This window comes from Fringilla coelebs (assembly GCF_963513975.1).
Source record: "Fringilla coelebs genome assembly, chromosome: 17".
NCBI lineage: Eukaryota > Metazoa > Chordata > Aves > Passeriformes > Fringillidae > Fringilla > Fringilla coelebs.
This window is the reverse complement of record NC_140043.1, coordinates 13,391,668-13,410,255: the sequence shown is the minus strand read 5'-3', so window position 1 is coordinate 13,410,255 and position 18,588 is coordinate 13,391,668. Positions and strand designations below refer to the sequence as shown.

General features: G+C 46.8%; 2 protein-coding genes across 5 annotated transcripts; one reads left to right on the top strand and one right to left on the bottom strand.

The window, feature by feature from the left end:
* The first annotated feature begins 278 nt into the window (after positions 1 to 278).
* On the top strand, positions 279 to 14,972 carry CDK2AP1 (cyclin dependent kinase 2 associated protein 1). 2 transcript variants are annotated; one of them, XM_084217319.1, is made up of 4 exons: positions 279 to 584; positions 10,437 to 10,543; positions 11,228 to 11,354; positions 14,108 to 14,972. In XM_084217319.1, exons 1-4 carry the CDS (start codon positions 377 to 379, stop codon positions 14,173 to 14,175), a joined length of 510 nt encoding a protein of 169 aa, XP_084073445.1. In that variant the 5' UTR covers positions 279 to 376; the 3' UTR covers positions 14,176 to 14,972. The 2 variants fall into 2 exon arrangements, with proteins under 2 accessions (XP_084073445.1, XP_084073446.1); XM_084217320.1 differs by lacking the exon at positions 279 to 584 and adding an exon at positions 10,203 to 10,320.
* Positions 14,973 to 15,099: 127 nt separating this feature from the next.
* On the bottom strand, positions 15,100 to 18,466 carry MTRFR (mitochondrial translation release factor in rescue). 3 transcript variants are annotated; one of them, XM_084217322.1, is made up of 4 exons: positions 18,455 to 18,466; positions 17,080 to 17,390; positions 16,173 to 16,415; positions 15,100 to 15,230 (listed from the first exon to the last, which is right to left on the bottom strand). In XM_084217322.1, exons 2-3 carry the CDS (start codon positions 17,353 to 17,355, stop codon positions 16,203 to 16,205), a joined length of 489 nt encoding a protein of 162 aa, XP_084073448.1. In that variant the 5' UTR covers positions 17,356 to 17,390; positions 18,455 to 18,466; the 3' UTR covers positions 15,100 to 15,230; positions 16,173 to 16,202. The 3 variants fall into 3 exon arrangements, with proteins under 3 accessions (XP_084073448.1, XP_084073447.1, XP_084073449.1); XM_084217321.1 differs by lacking the exon at positions 18,455 to 18,466 and adding an exon at positions 18,194 to 18,442; XM_084217323.1 differs by lacking the exon at positions 18,455 to 18,466 and adding an exon at positions 18,265 to 18,442.
* Positions 18,467 to 18,588: the final 122 nt, after the last annotated feature.

Sequence of the window (18,588 nt, the reverse complement as noted above, 5' to 3'; positions counted from 1 at the left end):
GAGGCGGGAAGGCGGCGGCGCGCGGGCCGCCCTGAGGGCCGCCCGGGGCTGACAGGAGCCGCCGCCCGCCGCGGGCACAGCCCGGCCAAACCCGCAACTTGTGCCAAAACTTTCCGAAGTTAATTAAAACAGCCCCCCCCCCGCGCCACCGCCGGGCTCCGCGCCGCCGCCGCCGCCCGCCCGCCCCGCTCCCTGCCGGCGGTCCCTGAGGGGAGCTCCATTGTCTGTGAGGGGATGGCCGCGCACCCCCGCCGCGCCCCCGCCCGCCGCGCCCCCGCCCTCCGCGCCGCCGTGCGCGGGGCGCCGGGCGGCCGCGGCGGGTGGCTGCCGGCTCTCCCCCAAAGTTTTTGGATCCGCGTCTCCTCATGATGTATGGATGATATATTGCATTGTGGGTGTCAATATAACTGACGGCCATATTTGCCGGTGCTGCTACTGCTGTAAACAACCCAAAGTGTCTGGGAGACACGGAGACGCTTCGCTGAATTTCAGGACGCTTCTCCTCCTCCCGCTGGCCATGTCTCTGGGAATGTCTTACAAGCCCAACTTGAACGCCCACATCCCCGGGACTCCCCTCAACCCGGGTAAGTCCGCGGCGGCAACTGGGTGGCAAGTTTGGGAGGCGAGCGGCGGGTGCCGCACCGGCACCTGGGGGAAGCCCCGGACTCGAGTTTGTGCCCAGTCCGGTATGGCGGGGCAGCGGCTCCGCGCCGCCATTACCCGCGCCCGCCCGCCCGCCGGCCGGCGCCGCCAGCCCCGCTCCGCGCCGCCCCCGCGCCGGGCACCGCGCCCGCCCGGCCCCGCGCCGCCGCCGCCGCCGCTCCGGGGCTCCGGCCGCCGGGTTTCCTCCATGCTCGGCTCCCCGGGGCGGCTGATTGATCTGGATCAGGAATATTCCGGCGGCGCCTCAGCGAGGACCGCTGCTGGCGGGACGCCGCAAGTGCGGCCGCTCGCCCCGCGCCTCGCCTCGCCTCACGCCTCCTCCGGCGGCGGGGCCGCCCCGGGCCGCGCTCCGCGGGCCGGAGGGGAGCCCCGGAGCCCGGAGCTCCGCCGGCGGAGGCACCGCCGGCGCCTCGGGGCGACCCTCGGTCAGCGCTCCCCCGTCGGAGTCTCCCCCGCATCCCGAGCGGAGGAGCACGCTCCGCTCGCTGGAGACTTTTTGGGGATGGGGGGGCACACAGGGATTGCACTATTTCTTAAAACCTCCTGTTTAAAAATCACTCCTCATCCTTGGATTTGTACAGGAGTCCTTCCAACTTTCCTCTTTAGAAAGTTTCCTTGACAGCGTTAACTTTTTGCCTTTTTTTTTTTTCCTTCTTCTTTTTTAAACTACGTTCCCCCGTTTTTCTCTTCCCGATTTCCGAAGGCATCAGCCGGCGGGTTTTTGCCGGTGCTGCGGTGCTGCTGTACATCGGGTCTCCGTGTGTGAATCGGTGCAGCCTGAACAAAGCCGCAGCAGCAATTGCTTCGCTGTGGGATATTTGGAGGGGATCTCGCTAATCTGTGCTCGTCGGCTCCGATTAAACAGCACTAAAATGGAGAAGTTGGTTCTGACTTTAAAAAATCGTATTCGTCTCCCATCCCCGCAGCCCAGCCTGCAGGGCTGGCATCAGACAGCCACAAATCATGCTGATTTTTTTTTTTTTCCCCTGAGAAAAAGTTTTGGAGTTGGGTTTAGGAGGGAGGGAAATGTGCCTGGTTGATTTTTACAGCCCCGTTAGTGGTTGTGATCCTGGGAAGCTGAGGAGGGAAAGGGATCTCCGGGATGCATCTCTGTTCTAGCTATCAGGAGAGCAGCAATCACATTTTACTGCAAGGACTCGTCACCAGCTGGTGGATGAGCCGAGGTGGCTGTGCCACCTCGATCCTGCATGGAGCTGAGCTCGGTGGGGCTGCGAGGGTGCAAAGGCTCGGGGAGCCGGGTTCGTGTGTGGGGAGCACCGTGGGGCTCGAGTGCTGCTCTGCGGAAGGGTCAGGGAGCAGGGGATGTGCCGAGGATTTGTGACAAAAAGCAGAAGTGTCACCGGAGGGGGGAAAAAAAATTAAAAAAAAAAAAAGAAACAAAACAAAGCCCAGCAAAGGGAATCCGTTCTCCTGCCGGCTCCCACGAGAACCTGTGCCTTGCTCTCCGGAACAGCCGTAAAATTGCAGGGAAAACAAAGGTGGTATTTTGCGATGGTGGGTGAGGGGTGGGGATTAGGTCATGCAGTGGAGGGGATCCGAGTCTGGCTGCTCTGCGAGCAGGGACTGCAAAATCCCGGCTCAGACATGCCGCGCACAATGCGAGCCGAGCGGTGAAGTTTCTGTCTCCAGCCCTCTCGCTGCCGTGTCTGTGCTTTCCAACGCTCCGGCTGCGATCAGGGCTTTGGATTCTTTCATGCAGTTTTATCTCCCCCTTCTCTCCCACCCTCCTTTTCCCCTTGTATCGGCAAGTTAGCAGCAGTTTGCTGTCATGCTGGAACTATTCTTGTCTAAGTTGTCCTCTCTTCTGAGTTCGGATCATCCTCAACACCCCCAGAATCTTTTCAATGAAAGAACGTCCTCCTCTGAATCCAAAATGGGCTCTCTCTTCCCTCCCTGTCTTCTGCCATTATCCTCACGCACCAGCTCTTCCTCTAGCTAGTGGTATTGCCAGCACCGTGGCCTAAGGCCAAGGGACTTAGACAAAGCAGTCCTTGCAGTTGCACATATCGCATTCAGAGTGATATGACTGCAAATGGCCCCCTCCTTTCTGGAGCTTAATTCTGATTTGGAGGAGATTGCTTCTCTATTGTGCCTAAATTAAATGCCCCCCAGCCAGGAGGATAAGTCAGAGGTTTGCCAAAACTGGGGTGAAGGACCCCCACCCCCTCCCCCCCACCGTCCTGCAGAGGAGAGGAAAACAGGAAATCTGTCCCTTTTGGCCTGAAATCAGCCCTGCAGAAACCTCTCTATATGAATGCTGAATATTTTGGTCTCGGCCGACGGAGGGCTCTGGGCAGCTGTGGATCTCACAGGGATTTTCCTCTGGGAGGTAATGCTGCTTCCCTGCAGTGCAGGGCTTCTGGTGCAGGAGTATTTGGGAAGGCAGTGTCGACTCAGCTCTTGGAGCCGCGTCCTTGCTGCAGAGCAAACTCCTCTCAAGTTGAGGCTGAGAGTAGCCACTCTGCAAAATTATACTTAAACTGCTCATCAGTGAGATGAAGCAGTTGTGGTTGGTGGGTGCCTGGGCTCTGTTCTTGCATGGGAGCATGTTTTGGGAATCCAATCCTGGACTGAAGTCCAGAGGGAGAGGAGCTGGATGTGGGGGAGGAAATACGGGGAGGAAACCTCTGTGGGTTGTCGGCAGATCTGGGGATGACTGCGGGTGAGGAAAATGCAGCTGCTCCACAAGTGACTCAGGATGCTGGAAGCATCTGGGTGCTGACTCCTCTGCCTTACACCAGGCTGAGGGAAGGAGGATGTGTTGTCACAGCAGAATTCAGTGCCTGCTCCTTTTCCCCGTTGCCCAGGTCAGTGCTGACACTTGGCCCAGGGTGGCTGCAATCAGGCTCGTGGTGTTTTATCCAAATTTTTTCTGAAGTTACCTTCCTAGAGGGACTGTGCTTAGGGAATTGGGTTCCTACATGTAGTACCCCAAGCTTTCAATTCCAAGCTGCCTTTGCTTGGGGAGCCCCATTTAATCTCCTGCACAAGCATCTTCTCTGCCCGGGCTGTAAATGAGCTCTATTAGGGACCTGCAGTGGCTCTGCCTTCCCAGCCTCACCTGACCCTGCAGTGTCCCAGGGGAACCTCTGTTACCTTTTCTAACAACCATGTTTTGATTTGTTTGTCTTCTCTTGCTTATTCTACTGATTCCTGGGAAGTACTGTTTCCTCCTCATCTGTCTTGTGTTTCATATTGTTTGACTATTTCTCTGTAAGGGACCAGCTGCTGAGCCGAGGTGAAGTAGAGCATCTCCATTGACTTAAGCTGAACTTGACACTTACACCAGCTGTGAATAGGTCTGTAGTTTGTTTTTCACCATGTTTTCATGTGTTTTCTGGCTCAGTGGATATTCACCAGCATTCCTATTTTGTTTAGACTAAGCACAGGTCAGAGAAAATGTGTTTCAAGATACAGAAGCTAGCAGAAACAGCTTGGGATTTTCCTTTACTTTCAATCTCATTCTTGCAGAAATGTCAGGTTTTGAGACAAAGTCCTGTTCATGTAAAAAAGCTCAAAAACTGTCATCTGTGGGATCTGGAAACACCAAATCCAGCTGACAGTGACAAGGGAAGGGGCTGTGTCTTGGCTGCACATGAACAAGTCGTGGCCTGTACAACAAGTGCTGCTGTAGCTGAGGACCAAAGGGGCTCTCAGTGCACCTGCCAAACCTTGCAGCAACCACAAGTTTCCTGTGAAAAGTGTGAATTCTCACTGGGAGGTGATATGAAGACCATTTCCCTGTCTGGGGCTGTAGCTGGCAGCTGGAGAGACCAGTTCCATTCAGTCCTGAGAAACGACACCAGCACACGAGGACGGCCCTTCTGTTCTCAGCACTGCAGTGCAGACTTGCTCAAGCACATGGCTTGCTTGTCGCCCTTTACAGAGACAGCTTCTGTTTGATATTGTTGACCATATTGAGAGGTTGTTTTTGGAGTGGGAGTACTGGAAAGAATACTCTTTGTAGGCAGAACAGAGAGCAAAGTGTTTGTGCCTTAGCAGGGGGGATAATTTCTAGGAAATATGCTCCCCTCTCTGCTTCAGACTGAAATTTGCTGGATCCATGATCTTTTGAAGTCCATGTGAAGTTAAGTATGATGCAAAAAAGCTCTCTAAACATGTTTCAGAATTAGGAATTTTCAAGTGGACTTGTTTGGGCATTTAGAAAACGGGCACTTTTGGCTTTGCCTCCCTGAGTGTTTTGCTTGAGAGCAGTTTTCATAGTGTGGTTTTCACAGTCAGCAAATCTCCGTGGTCCCCACCCAGCACCTTGGTTTTGCTGCAGAGTGGTTTGGGTTCATGCTAACTGGATTCCTGTTGGATAAAAGTGGCCCAGAAGCTCTGCTCCAGTTGTGCAACATGGATGCTCCATCCCTTGCAAAAAAATGGGATCCAAACCAAAGATGGCACAGCTTTGAACCATACCCCCCTCGGCTGGGGGACCAGACTAAAATCTCACCTTAAGTCATAGCCCCTTAGGCCAACTCCATGTGGTGTACACATACCAAATGCTTTAATCTCTTGATCTGTTCCTTGTGGTGCCAGATAACTTGCTGGTGTAGCAATAGCTTAAGCAAGAAAAGAATGGTGGGGAGTCAAGGGACTGGCTTTAGTTTTTCTGATAAAGAAAGAGACAGGAGGGCAGGAAGAGGAGACATAAACCATGACCGTTATCCACATGGAAAGATTAAATAGCACAAGAGTAGTAGAGGAAAGGCCCAGAGTGTGACAGATCAAAAGAGCAAGGCCTCTGGCTGTTACGATAAAGAATGTCCTAGTTCTTGAGAACATATTTATGTGTCTGCGCGCTGCGTTTTTTTAAAAGGAAATAGTTTTATTCAAAGAAAGGTCTGTTCCTTCCACAAGGGCTGTTCCAGGGAGGAATAGTGGGTGAAAATACAATTTTCACAGCCAGTGCTATAAGGAATGGTTTGTGCAAATGAGAACAGGGTCCATTATTTTAAATTTTAAAAATTATGGGAAGATTGGGGGGTGTGGGGGCTCTGTTTGAGCTCTGGGTTGGCAACTGCTGTTAGAATTCAGTGTGTGGCTTGGCTGTGCCGTGGATCTACTTGTGTAGACATGCATGTGGTGTCCCATGGATGGCAAGGAGCTCTTGTTGAACTCAAACCAAAGAGTATAGAGGGCTATGGAATAAAATATTCTTGTAGTCAGCCAAAACACTCCAGCTGTGTTCAGCTCCTCGCTGCAGAAATAGCTGTGCTGGGTGAAGCTGTTACCTCTCCCCTGGTGCTCGAGGATGCCTCACGGTGAGTGTTGGCAAAGCAGCTTCAGGAGCATTTCTCATGTGTTTTCTTGCTAAGTTGCCTAGTTTAGGACAGAAGAGTTTATATCCCTTCAGTACCAGCCTCGTTGTCTGGTACCCCATATGGTCAGGACTCCCTGCAGGGTGTGGCAGGGGCAATAACCTCCAGCACTGGGCTCTGGAGGGGTGGTGACCACGAGCCACTGAAATGGCAACAGCCTTGATGGTTCAAGCAGCCTCAGCTTGAAGGGTCTGTGGAACAGAGGGAGAACTGTTGGGATTCCACTGACTGCACCACATTCCTTGGATGAAGTCCAGGCTACAGGTATCATCTCTTACATGCTCTCATGCTGATGTGTGGAAAGAGTCTGTAAAATGTGTTTTTATAGGACTTTAAAAAGTACAGGGCAGAAGAGAAACACACATCCAGTGGGACTGGGAAGCACACATCCAGTGGGATTGGGAAGCACAAATCCAGTGGGTTTGGCCCTTGGCTTCTCTGTCAGTCCTGAGTAACTCAGTGAGTTGTTCCTGGTTTTCCTTTGCTGCCTGTGGAACAGGGGGGTAGCTGAGCTGTGTGGATGCCTTGGCATCTGCCAAAGTGGATCAGGTGAGTGTACCCAAGTGTTCCTGCTCCTGCTGCTTCCTTCAGGGTGCTCAGCAAGTTGGTTGCCCTCCCTGTTATTTTTCCAGCAAGCAGCAGTAGTAGAATTAAGAATTAAAACTTGAAGCAGCAAATTGGTCATCATTGCTCAGGCTTGGAGCTGAAGGGATCCCTACAAACCTATCAGGAATTAATGAGAAGGTTCCTGGTCAGCAGGAGTTTAGGCAAACAAAGATTGATTTGAGATCCTTTGTCTCTCAGGGTGTTAATCTGGGCTGAGAGAGACTGCTGGAAGGAAGAGATTTTGGTACCAAAATCTCATTTCTGTTTGCTGTACCCCCCATAATTAATAAAGATTAATATTAATTAACAAGGAAATCACTATATTTTTGTGGGGAAAAATGCTTGTGGCAGTCTTCTGCTGGAATACAGAAATAAAAGACATTGTTTGCAATAGAATAAGTGGGGATCTACAAGGTTTTGTGTACATTTAATTGGGAAAGTGAAGGGAGGAAAGTGTGTGTATTAATTTAGGTTTTAAACAACAGCAACCGCTAAGACAATTTGGGATGTGATACAGGGTGCCACTGAAATTCAGTACCAAGCACACTCCCTTTTCGATTCTGTCAGTTCTTAACTGTCTCCATTGTCATTTTAACGTTGGAGAGAGCAAGCCTCAATTTAGATCCCCCCTCCTTTTTTCTCTCTAGTGAATACCTAATCATCACACCGATTTTTGACTGGTTATTGACTGTGAGACTTCCTGGCCTAATTTCTAACTATAATAGCAATATCTGGTGGGTTTGTTTTTTTTTTTTTTAAATCTGAGACACACAGACTGTTCAGACATGCAGATGAATTTTGGGTTAATTGAGTAATAGTCATCCAAGACCCAGGGCTTCTCCCTGAGATTAACATACAAAGTGATAGGTCAAAAAGCTTGTTGCCCTGTGAGATACTAATACCCCCCACCCCCCAAATTAATTTCATTTTAATGATCGCATCATTTAAAATTGAGGTGAAACCAAGGATTTTTCTTTTTTTCCCCCCCTCCAGCCGAGTTTGACTGGCACAACTTCTGACACGGATGTATGGAGGCTGGTACCGCGGCCAAGCCAAATCCTTTCCTTTGTTCTCCGGGCCTGCTGCTGCTGCTGATAAAGTGGTCGGCGCATGGCATTATGTCTTATTACATTTTTGATGCAGACTGCAAAGAAACGGGTAAACTCACCATGGTTACCACGCTCTGTCACTTGGCAGGGCCCGGCGCTCTCAGCGATGGCCTCTAGTGTCTGCAGCGCGCTCTGCAGCGCCCCGGCCGCGCCGCCCGCGCCTCCCGCCCCGCTCGCCGCCTCCTCCGCCACCTCCCTGCCCGCTTTTGTCCCTCGGTGCTGCCCGGTCACAGCTGGGGTCAAGCTCCCCTGCTGTTTCCACGCCTATGAAACTTTTCTCGCTCAGCCGCTGGATGCGGAGCCGACTCTCTGCTTTGCGTTGGAGAGTTTGTCTCTCCTATCTAGATGTGCCCCGCGGTGTTATCTCCTGCAAGCCAAGTGTGTGTCATTGCTTAAATCAACAGAATGCGAAACAATCGCTGAATTGTCTGTGCTGTGATATCACAGAATATGCTGAGCTGGAAGGGACCCATCAGAACCATCGTGTCCAACAGTCAGGACACCCTGAGACTCACAGCATGTGCTTGAGAGAGTTATCCAAATGCTTCCCAAACCCAGGCTTAGTGCTGTGACCACTTCCTTGGGGAGCCTGTTCCAATGCCCACCATCTCCTGATATCCTTAACCAGTATGTTTTCATCAACCAATATGGGATCAGTAAGTTGCTCTGAGTTTTGCACGGGCTGCAGCTCAGTTTTGCTCAGTGGGTTTGCAGGGTTCTCGTGCCTGGTCATGGGAGTCCCTGCCTTATCCACATCCAGTTTGGAGCTCCCTGCTCTTGGATGTGACTGCTTGCAACAACAGTTCAGAGACAAGTCTTTGCAGGATGGGTCTTTTGTTTTATTGTACATGAGGAAAAATCACTTAAGCCTTTCTCTGCTTAATTGAGGTAATTAAGCCTTCTTACCTTGCAGCACAAGGGGCTCATTAATGTTTTTGAAGCATTTTGAAGTCCTTGGAAAAGAGATGCGGTTTGCTGTTGTGTCATGTTTAGTAATGTTGAAATTCAGTCATCTGGACTTGAAGTACTGAGTTTCACATGGAGAAATCTTACACTTGTGCATGTATTTTGAGCTGATAATGTGAAGAACTAATTGAGAGAGTGGCTGACAACTGTGCTGTCCCTACAGTGTCCTACTCTATGGGTGTGTTGTTTTTTGGGGAGGGTTTACTATGCTTAAACAAAATTAGCTCCATGTGAAACCTCAGTGATGAAACTGCAGGTTGTAATGGCATAAAATTTAGCAGCTCTGTTAAAGACAAAGAGAAACTTTGCTTTTTTTTTTAAGGTGACCTAGTGACCAGTCCAGTTTGCCTTTTTGAGATTTCACATCTGGTTAACTAGTAAAAATAAAGAACATGCTCTCTTCTTGTAATGAGTAGATATCCTATGATAACTCTGAACTGGAAAGAGACTTCCCATGTGAGCACAAGAGTCCGTTTCACTATGTTCAGCAGAGCTTTTTACAGAGTAACTGCTGGCCCTTTCTTTTTGTGGAGAGGGGAAAATAGGAATGAAGTAATTTGCAACTTTAAAACAAAGCTAGAGATTTACATAGTTCTGAGCCCCAGTGACTTTTAGCATCACTTTAATTTAGATTTAAATGAAGGCTGGTAAATGAGATCTGTTCCTCATATGAAAGACAGTTGGGAATTTTCAGCAAAGGAGTTTGTAAGGGGGGAGATATTTCCAGACAGCAGGCAGTCTGTGTCTGTGCCTACAGGCAAAGACAGCAGCATCCATGGATGCAAGGGCACTTGAGCTGCAAGAGTGAAGAAGTTCAGTGCTGTGATGCTCCCTTGCTCCCAAGTGCATAACCAGCAGGTTTTTTAGCACACTTGTGAAGTGGGCAGTATAATTAAGCCCCTTAAAAAAAAAAATCAAACTGTTGTTTCTTAAACCTAAATTCTTACCATTGTGGGACAAGGGGGGAAAGTGTTTTGATTGCTCATTTCTGGAGCAGTTTGTCAGTGATGACATTAGAGTCTGTTTCTGCAGCTCGTAACTGACTCAAAACTCATTAGATGTGAATATAATCTTTTATAACTTTAGAAAAAGTAACCATAACACAAAGTGATGTTCTTTTCCCTTTGATCTACTTATACAACACAATTTGACTGGCTAAAAATGTTTGATATCACACAAAGAGGAATAATGGTAGCACTCCTCGCCTCCCATGTCACACAATGAGCAGCAGATCTGATGTACCACAACTGACTGTTCCCTAGGAATAGTTTTGGCATTGGCTGAAAATAGTACTGAGGGTAACTTGCTTTGACCATGTGATGACACTTTGAGTTGCAAAATTACTTTCAGATAACTTGCACTGAAAAAGTAAAAATAGCCTGGCACATTAGACTCATCTGTGTGGAATGTATATATGCAAAAATAGGGCTCCTTAATACTTGCAGTTTGTCTAGGCAGAACAACCTGTCATGCTACACTCTGCTTCACTTTTAGGCAAACAATTTGCACTGATAATGCTGCAGGCTGTGCTGTTTCCAAGTGTTCATCAAACATGAGAGAAGCATTAATTCAGCCATTCTCTTCCTAGCAGTGACACTCAGAAATGTCATTAGTGATCTTAGGCAAAGGTGAGAGGTCACAGCTTTAGGAAGAAGTGATTAAAATGTGTCCCAGTGTGACAGACTAATTAATCTTTAGGTAATAAAAATTTTGTTTTCTTTCTTTTTTTCTTTTCTCTCTGCAGCTGGGGGTGTTCACTCTCCCTCCACAAGTATGGCAACATCGGCACAGTACCGGCAGCTCATAAACGACTACGGCCCCCCATCCCTAGGCTATACACAAGGGATGCAGGTACAGCTCTGCTTCTTTTCCTTTCATCAGATCACTGACCCTGCCTTTGCATAGTGGCAGGGATTGTGGCCTGTAATCTGAGGTGCTCCTCCCTCCCACCAAGGTCTGAAATCAAACCCAAATGGCAGACTGCCTCCTCGCACATGTCTGGGGATCAAATTAGGCTAAGCTGAGTGCTGAGTGAGGTTGGTTCCTAATTAACTGCTAGTCCTGTCCTGTCTGAGTCAGAGAAATGTCTTGAATTATGTTCTGTAAGGGCACTTACATATTTTAAAGTTATTTGTTAAAAGCCCAATATTTCTATTCATTTTTTTCTTCTCGGTCTCCCCACCTGGTGAACTTCTCCACAAAATATACACTGAAACATTGAAAAACCAGAAACAGGGTTAAGTAAGCAGTTCCAGGTTTGCTGGTTTTGCAGGACTATTTTAACTTTGCTTCACCCAAAGTCCAAGGCTTGCAGCTGCATCCTCACAGTTGATCCCAATTTTTGAAGGGCACGTAGCATTGTGTCCAACTGTAGCAGCAATTAAAAAAAAATCATGTTTATGTTTATATAATAATCCTGAAATTTTGTTCTTTTAAAAAGTGATTTACAGTCTTCCATAAACTTCCACTTGCTGTTTCTTGTAATGGTTTTGTTTTTACAGTATTTGACTGAGATTAATCTACTTTCAACTGCAGGGCACCAGCAGCAGTCAAGTACCACAGAGCAAATATGCAGAACTCCTAGCTATCATAGAAGAATTAGGAAAAGAGATTAGACCTACATATGCTGGGAGTAAAAGTGCGATGGAGAGGCTAAAAAGAGGTAACTTTTAAACTTATTTTAAAAAATAATCATTTCCCATTCATTTTGTGCACTGACTTCTTGTATACAGCTTAATGACAACTGTTCCTTTGAAAAGAGACAACTTGAGCTCCTCCTGAAAGTGGGAGTATTAACCAGCAACTGAAACCTTGGGATGCTCTGTCTGAACAGTATTTGATAGATAAACAGTGGCAAAAAGTGTCTCGTGTGCATACAGGGAGTTTCAGTTAATAATTCAAAATCAAATTCAAATAATTCTTATTGAAGAACCTTTCATGGATACATTATTTCAGGCTCCTGGTGATTTTCTTGCCCTTTCAATTCCCTTTCCTTCTCACTCCCCAAAATCCACAGCATTGTTTGCATCTCATACACATCTCCCATCTACTTGGCCCAGGAATCTTCACTGAAGTGCATTTTGCCTAAAGAAATACAACACTGTGGTAGTTCTCACTGAGGCTGGTGGAGGAAAGAGCTCCAAAAAAAAAAACCCCAAAAAGGTGTTAGGGGAGGCTGTTCAGGCTGAGATGTCAAACATGAACAGAACACTGTGCAGAGGAGAGTGGGGCTGCTTAGGCTCTGTTACCTCCTGTCAAGTGCATGTCATTAAAGTCCACTAGAAAGGGACAGAGCAGCTTTTAGGGCTGGCTGATGAGTGTCTCCAGCTTTGCTTTGTCAGCTAAAAGGGGTAATAAAGCCCTTTCCTTGGAGTGTAAAAGAAACCCCTGCATGTCCCACCGCTGACATCAGCCTGACATTGTCCTCTGCAGGGGACGTGCAGGGATATTTCTGAAGGAGCAGACATGGGACATTCCACAGCTCCAGCTCCTGAAATGACCCTGAAAGGCCACAGACAGCAGTTGTACTGGCAGTTCTCTCCTTTCTCTAGCATGACATGGTTAATTTTTCCTCCCTTCCTGTGGTCCTTGTGATGAGATTGGCTCATGCATTCAACCCAGAATGGGAATGTTATTGTAAGAGACTAAGTTCAGCACCTTGCAAATCCCCCTTACACTTACCCCAGACTACAAAGCTTTATTTAAGGCTCAACCATTATGGAAGAGTAATATATCTGCCATGACATGCAATAAAATGACTAGTAGCTGTTCTGGGAAAGGATGCAATAAAGTCTGCTGATGAGTGGTAAGTGGAATCTGGCCCAGCTAAAATCAATGTTGCTGGAGTCTCTCTTTATTGCATTGCCTGAGTCAGTATTAATAGATCATGAATGGCAACAGGCTAATGGGGACAGCTTGAGAGAGACTGAGAGAGATGCAGATGTTCTCTGGACTGGATGGTTTAGTTTGGTGAGGAAAAAGTTGCTTTGCTGCCTCTTGCAACAAGGTAGGTTTAAGATACAATGCTGCCACTGTGACTTGCCAGTGTTGCACAAAATCCTGAATAAATACTTTTTGCTGCCATCTTTTGGTCGCAAAGGTACCTCTCTTTCCATTTTGGGAGCCTGGTGGCTGAAGGAGCATGTGCGAGTGTGAGAGCAGAATGACTGAGGGTAACACGTGACTGTTCCTCCATGGCCATGGAGGTTATCCCTGAATAAAGTCCCTGTCCCCAGCTCTGCCTGCTCCCGAGCACTACTGACCTCTAAAACTGGCCCAGTTCCCAGTGTTCTACATTATTCAGAGTAGTTCTGCTGCATGAACTGGGCATCCTGCCACCAGATCCAGGTCTAACACACTGCTTTGAGTTCATGTTTCTGCATCCCACAGCTGCAGCTTTCCTCCTCCGTGGCAGTTTAACCTTCTGCCAAGCCTTGCACTCACCAAGTCCTCCCAGGGCAGTAGGCTGCTGCTGTGATCTGGGCTAGCAGCCTTCTAGAAACAGAAGCCATTATCTCTAGAGATTAACCCCCATCTATTGCCTTACTGCCCTTTCTCTACCTTGTTAAGGAGCATGATGAGCAGAGAAATCTGTTCTGTCTTGCCTAGTCAGCAAAATATTAGCCTTTGTTGTAGGAAAATCTGTCCACCTCTCATTTTAACACCTCTCTCAAGCTCTGTTCTTCCAGCAGCTCTGTGAGCATGAATCCACATTTAGTTCCAGGATTATGAACTGAAGTCCAGATTGCTGGAACTCAAGGCAACAGGACTTGTAGTGGAAAATTCCACATGATGTCTATCAGATGAGAGCAGCATGTAAAGGGGTGATGATTTACACTGGGAGCTGAGCCAGTGTTAGGAGGTAACTTTCTGCACACGCCATAGAAAAAAAATCTCTTATTTTTACATGAGAGACACAACTTGGCTTTCAACAGTATTATGATGGCTTGGATTTTGATGCATCCTCCCAGAGGAGAGCTATCTCGAGGCATTAAGAGCTTGCTAAAATGACTCCCCAAGTAACTTTGTAATTTGTTTCACTCCACTGGCAAAATAACTCACTGGTAGGTAAGATTTTTTTTTTCCCCCCCCCTTAAATCTTTGATTTTAAGGAGGCCCATACTGCACATTAAGATCTACCTGCCACTGCAGACTTACAAATCTTACCATGTTCTGATTCCTGGTTTAGTCCCTTTTCAATTTACAATGCAACTTTGGGAAGGCAGACTTGTTTAGTGGCAGCTGATGTTCGGGGAGCGAGGGCTGTCCCCTCTGCTGAGGCCTTCTGTGGTTGCCTTGGCAACTGGGGACAGAAATACATAAACCTTTCTGTGGACTGTCACTGCAAGTGTGGCCTGAATGGGATGATTTAAAACACTTTTGGTGGGATGATTTAAAACAGCAACTCTTTTGCAGGCATTATCCATGCTAGAGGATTAGTCCGGGAATGCCTGGCCGAGACGGAGCGAAACGCGAGGTCCTAGCCCAGCTTCAGCTGCAAGGCTCTCCATCTCCCCATGAAGAAAAAGTAACACTTATTCTTTTTGACTCTTGAAACATTCAGACAAACTCCTTTATTTTGAATGTTTTACCGTTCTTGTTTTGCCCTTGCAAAAATGTACAGTTAAGAAAGGAAAAAAAAAAAAAAACACCCAAGGATTTTTCAACTTACTGAGGGTTTGCATTTTCTAAAGACATTAAAACTCCCTAAAATGTTTCTAAAACATGGAAACTGAAGTGCATGCAGAGGAATGCTCTTTCTCTCCCAGGCTATATTTCAGTTCTCTTCTTATCCAGCCACAGCCTCATTCTGTTTTTTTTTTCCTTTGACTATGTTCACTTATCCCCAAAATGTCAATCTTTCAAAGTTTGACATAAGCTCTAAGGATTTTTTTAATAAATGCAGAATAGCATGCTGTACCTAGTAGTCTGCTAAGTCACAATTTGTCATACAGCATAGACCCTGCTTAGAAATAACCCTTCCCTTCTCTTATTTTTCCTTTTTTTGTTCATTTTGCATAAACATTTGCATGACTGTTAGTGCTTTGAAGTCCACTTAAAGTGCATGAGCTATATGGAAAATAGGGAAACCTATTAAATAATAACAAGGTCCTGGAAAGCTAATTTCTACATTAAGGCTGGAGATTTCAGTTTAAAGTTTGCAAAAAAAAAAAAAAAAAAAGAAAAGAAAAATGAACATTCAGGATAAATTACTAAAACTGTTATTTGCATCTTTGTATGTATTTATTACTTGACGTAATAAAGCTTATTTTCATTAACAGTTTGTATTAAAACTATGTACAGTCACTTTAATCAGATTCATACTCCAGGAGCAAGAACTGTCAGCAGATAAAAATTTAACCTTCCTGCAGGAGTTTAGGAAAGGACAAGGAAGGGGCCTGCAGATTGCTGGAGCACTCCATCCATGGCACAGGGTACAGCTGGTCTCTGGGACAAGGAGGTGGAGTTCCTTCAAAATCCATACTCTGGATTTGGGGCTTTGTTGAAGGCCAAAACATGGTGGCAGCTGGTGAGGGTGCTGTCCAAAAATGAAAGAGAAGTTCTGGTTAAGCTGCTGGAATTGTTAACAGGATAAAACCAGGACAAATGTACTTCAGGAGTGGCTTCAGAGGAATGGTGACAGAGGAAACACAGCTGCATTTGTTCCTATAAAATGGGAAGCTGTCAAAATGAGTGAAGATACCAAAGGCCAAGCTGAACTTCAGCACAGCATAAAGATAACAAACAACTCTAATTAATTAATTCACAGCTTGGATGGACTGGACTCTGCTGCCTTGGGAGGCAGCTTCCAACACAGGTAATTTTTTATCTGCAATAACTCAGTTTTACCTCTGAACTGGAGGGCCATGAGTGACCATCCCTGACCTGCAGGAGGGCCCTCCCTGTGCCCCAGTGCTCAGCACCACTCCAGGTAAGATCTGGAAAGCTGCTGGTTCAACTTCACTCAGAGCTGAGTAGGACAGAGCATTTGTTCAGCTGAAGGATCTGAACCAGTGACTGGTGTTCTTCCAGCAGCAGTTCAGTTCTCACCACCACAACCAGTGCCCAAACCTGGTCAGTTTGTAAAGGATTTATGTCACTGAAGGCACTGCCTGGGCAAGGATGGGAAGTGAGAACCTGTTAGTGCTGTTCTCATGGGCTGGAGCTCCCAGGAAGCAGCCCAAGGTGTCATCTGCACAGGAGGAAATCCATTGATTTTTTTTGGTCTGTGCTAACAATGGTGGAAAGCTCATAGCTCCTCTTTAACAAGGATTCCTTCATCTGCTGGACCTGGCAGAAAAACTGATTGCTGAATGTGATTAATGAGATGATGGCAGGGGGAAGCAGGAGTACATGAGTGCTTTTATCTCCTCAGCTTTGCAGGAACAGCAGGTCAGCACTGGGGTTTCAGCTGTGCTTACCAAGCCTTGCATCATTTGTTAGTTGGAAAACTGTTTGGGTCTAATGACAATTCTCTTACCCTGCTAGGCCAAGGCAATATTTCACATGTTTATTCCTTATCCAATTGTTGCATCTCTTTAAAAAGCTTTTTCCTTTCTAGGTTTTTCTTTGCTCTTCTTTTTTTCTCCAGCTTTTGCTTCTCTGATGTTTTCTTCTCTTTAAAAACATCACTCTCTTCTCCTTTGTAGAAAAGGTCAACTTTTTCCTGCAGGATTTCTCTGGCAATCTTTCGGTTCTTCTCCACTGATCTTGTCTGATGACACTGAAGAAATACAAAGGACATTTTTACTGAAAGTTTTACCTGTTTATTCTTCAGCTTTCCCTTTCAGTCTATACAATCCTACTATTAAAGGAAATCCCCTCCTCCCCAGGCCAAGAGCATCCTCCCACCAATAACAGCTGCACCTTTTAAATCCAGATGATATTTTTTAAATAATTATTTGCTGCTGTAACTCATCAGACTGGCTTTTGCATTAATCTTTAATGCTTCCCATCTTACCCTGGAAAGCTGCTTGAGTTTAACTTAACTGTGTCTTCCCCTTGTGACAGGGAGCAAAGATTAATTTCAAGGTATTAATCCACAAGAATTAGGTAAGAGAAATGCTGAAAAGGGATCTGCAGAATGATCAACTTGCTAAGGAAGGGATTCTAATTCACATGAGGGACAGGAATGTGACAGCTACAATGAAGATTAATTTAATTGGAAACTACAAAACTGTAACTGGGTGGCAAAGCCAGGAAAAGGAGCTCTGACCCCAAGTTTATTTATCTGCTGACAGCCAAGACTACTTCTTGCTGAGACTCTTTACTATATATATATATAAACTTTTCCTCCATGCCACCTGCACTGTGATTATGCTTTATTTTGAAAAGAGACTTGGAAGTCCTGATGCAATTTGTGACTCAATAAAACAAAACCCAATTACCTTGACCACAATCCCAGATGGAATATGCTTCAGGACAACACAGTTGTTTGTCTTATTTGTGGCTTGACCTCCTGGGCCATCACCTCTTACAAACTGTTCTTCTAATTCTGCCTCACTTAGTTCAAGGAGATTCAAAGAGTTCTTTTTTCTTGCTGCCTGAAGCAGGGGCAGGCTGGGCAGAGAGAGCTGCTGCTTCCTCAGAACCCACCCTGTCCATGATGGTGTTTGCAGCCCTCTCAGTAAGAATGCAAAGTGAAATAAACCTGGAGCATTCATACAGAAACCAGGACAAGGCTTCTCTGCAACAAAACCTGGAAGGGAATGGGAGAGAGGAGTTTACCATGAGAATTCTTGTTTTAAGATGAGCTATTTTAGCTGCACATATTGAGCAGTATTTCAATATTCAGGTTTTTTTTCAAGGTTATCTGAACTGGTTTCATTTGCCTTGAAATATTTACCATGCTGAATAGAATTTTGGTTCTCAATATAATTATGTTTCTTAAAACATTTTGAAAGGGATTTGGAAAACAGTAAATAAAAGAATACTCCTACCAACACTTGGAAAATACTAAACATATAAAAAGAAAAAAACCAAAACAATAGAGGGAAAAGAGATTATTTCAGTCTTGCAGTCTGACCTGTAGTCTCACTGGGAACCTGATTTTTCCCAGGTCAAGGAATTCCCAATATTAACAAAGGCACAAAGGTATGCCTGGAGTGTGCATTTTCCTCATGGATACTGAGGAATGTCAGCTCCTACTCCTGTCAAGTGTCACTCTTCAGTATTAGGTAAGCAATTAAAACAATACATGCTGTTATGCTTGAAATACTTTATTTGACTCAGAAGAAAATATTTCAGTGTGTGAAGAAGTGCCACTTGGCAATAAACAGAAAATTTGAACTTAACTCTCGAAATGAAAAAACAATTGAAAGACTACTTTTATTGGCAGCTGCTACAGAGGTTAGTGACATTTAAAATGAAGAATACATGCAGAAAAACGAGCAGCGCTTCTGGCTAGTCCTGAACGAGCCTTTAACGATTTCATCCAGCTCTACCCCTTACAGAACCCGTTTTGATACCAGGACTGAAAACTCTTGATAAGGTTAAACAAACCACGATCCCTCTCAGCCGACTGCTGCTGCTGGACACGGCAGCTCTGAAGCAGGAGCAAACACAGAAGGTACCGGAGAATTTACTGCATTTCCCTCAGCGCTGCGCCCCGCCGCGGCCCCCCTCGGCTGGAAGGAGCCCTGAGGGCTGAGGGCAGGCTCGGAGCGCGGCTCCCAGCGGGACGGAGCGGCTCCGGGGAAACGGAGACCGGAACCAGGCCCGAACCAGGCCCGACCCCTCCGGCCCCGCTCGGCCCCCGCTCACCTCCACGGGCCCTCCCGCACCGCGCATGCGCGCTCCGTGGGGAGGGCGGTGCTACGAGCTGATTGGCATGTGAGCTGGCCAATCGCCGCGCGAGGTGGGCGGGGATTGCGCTCGCCCTCCAATCGGTTCTCTTG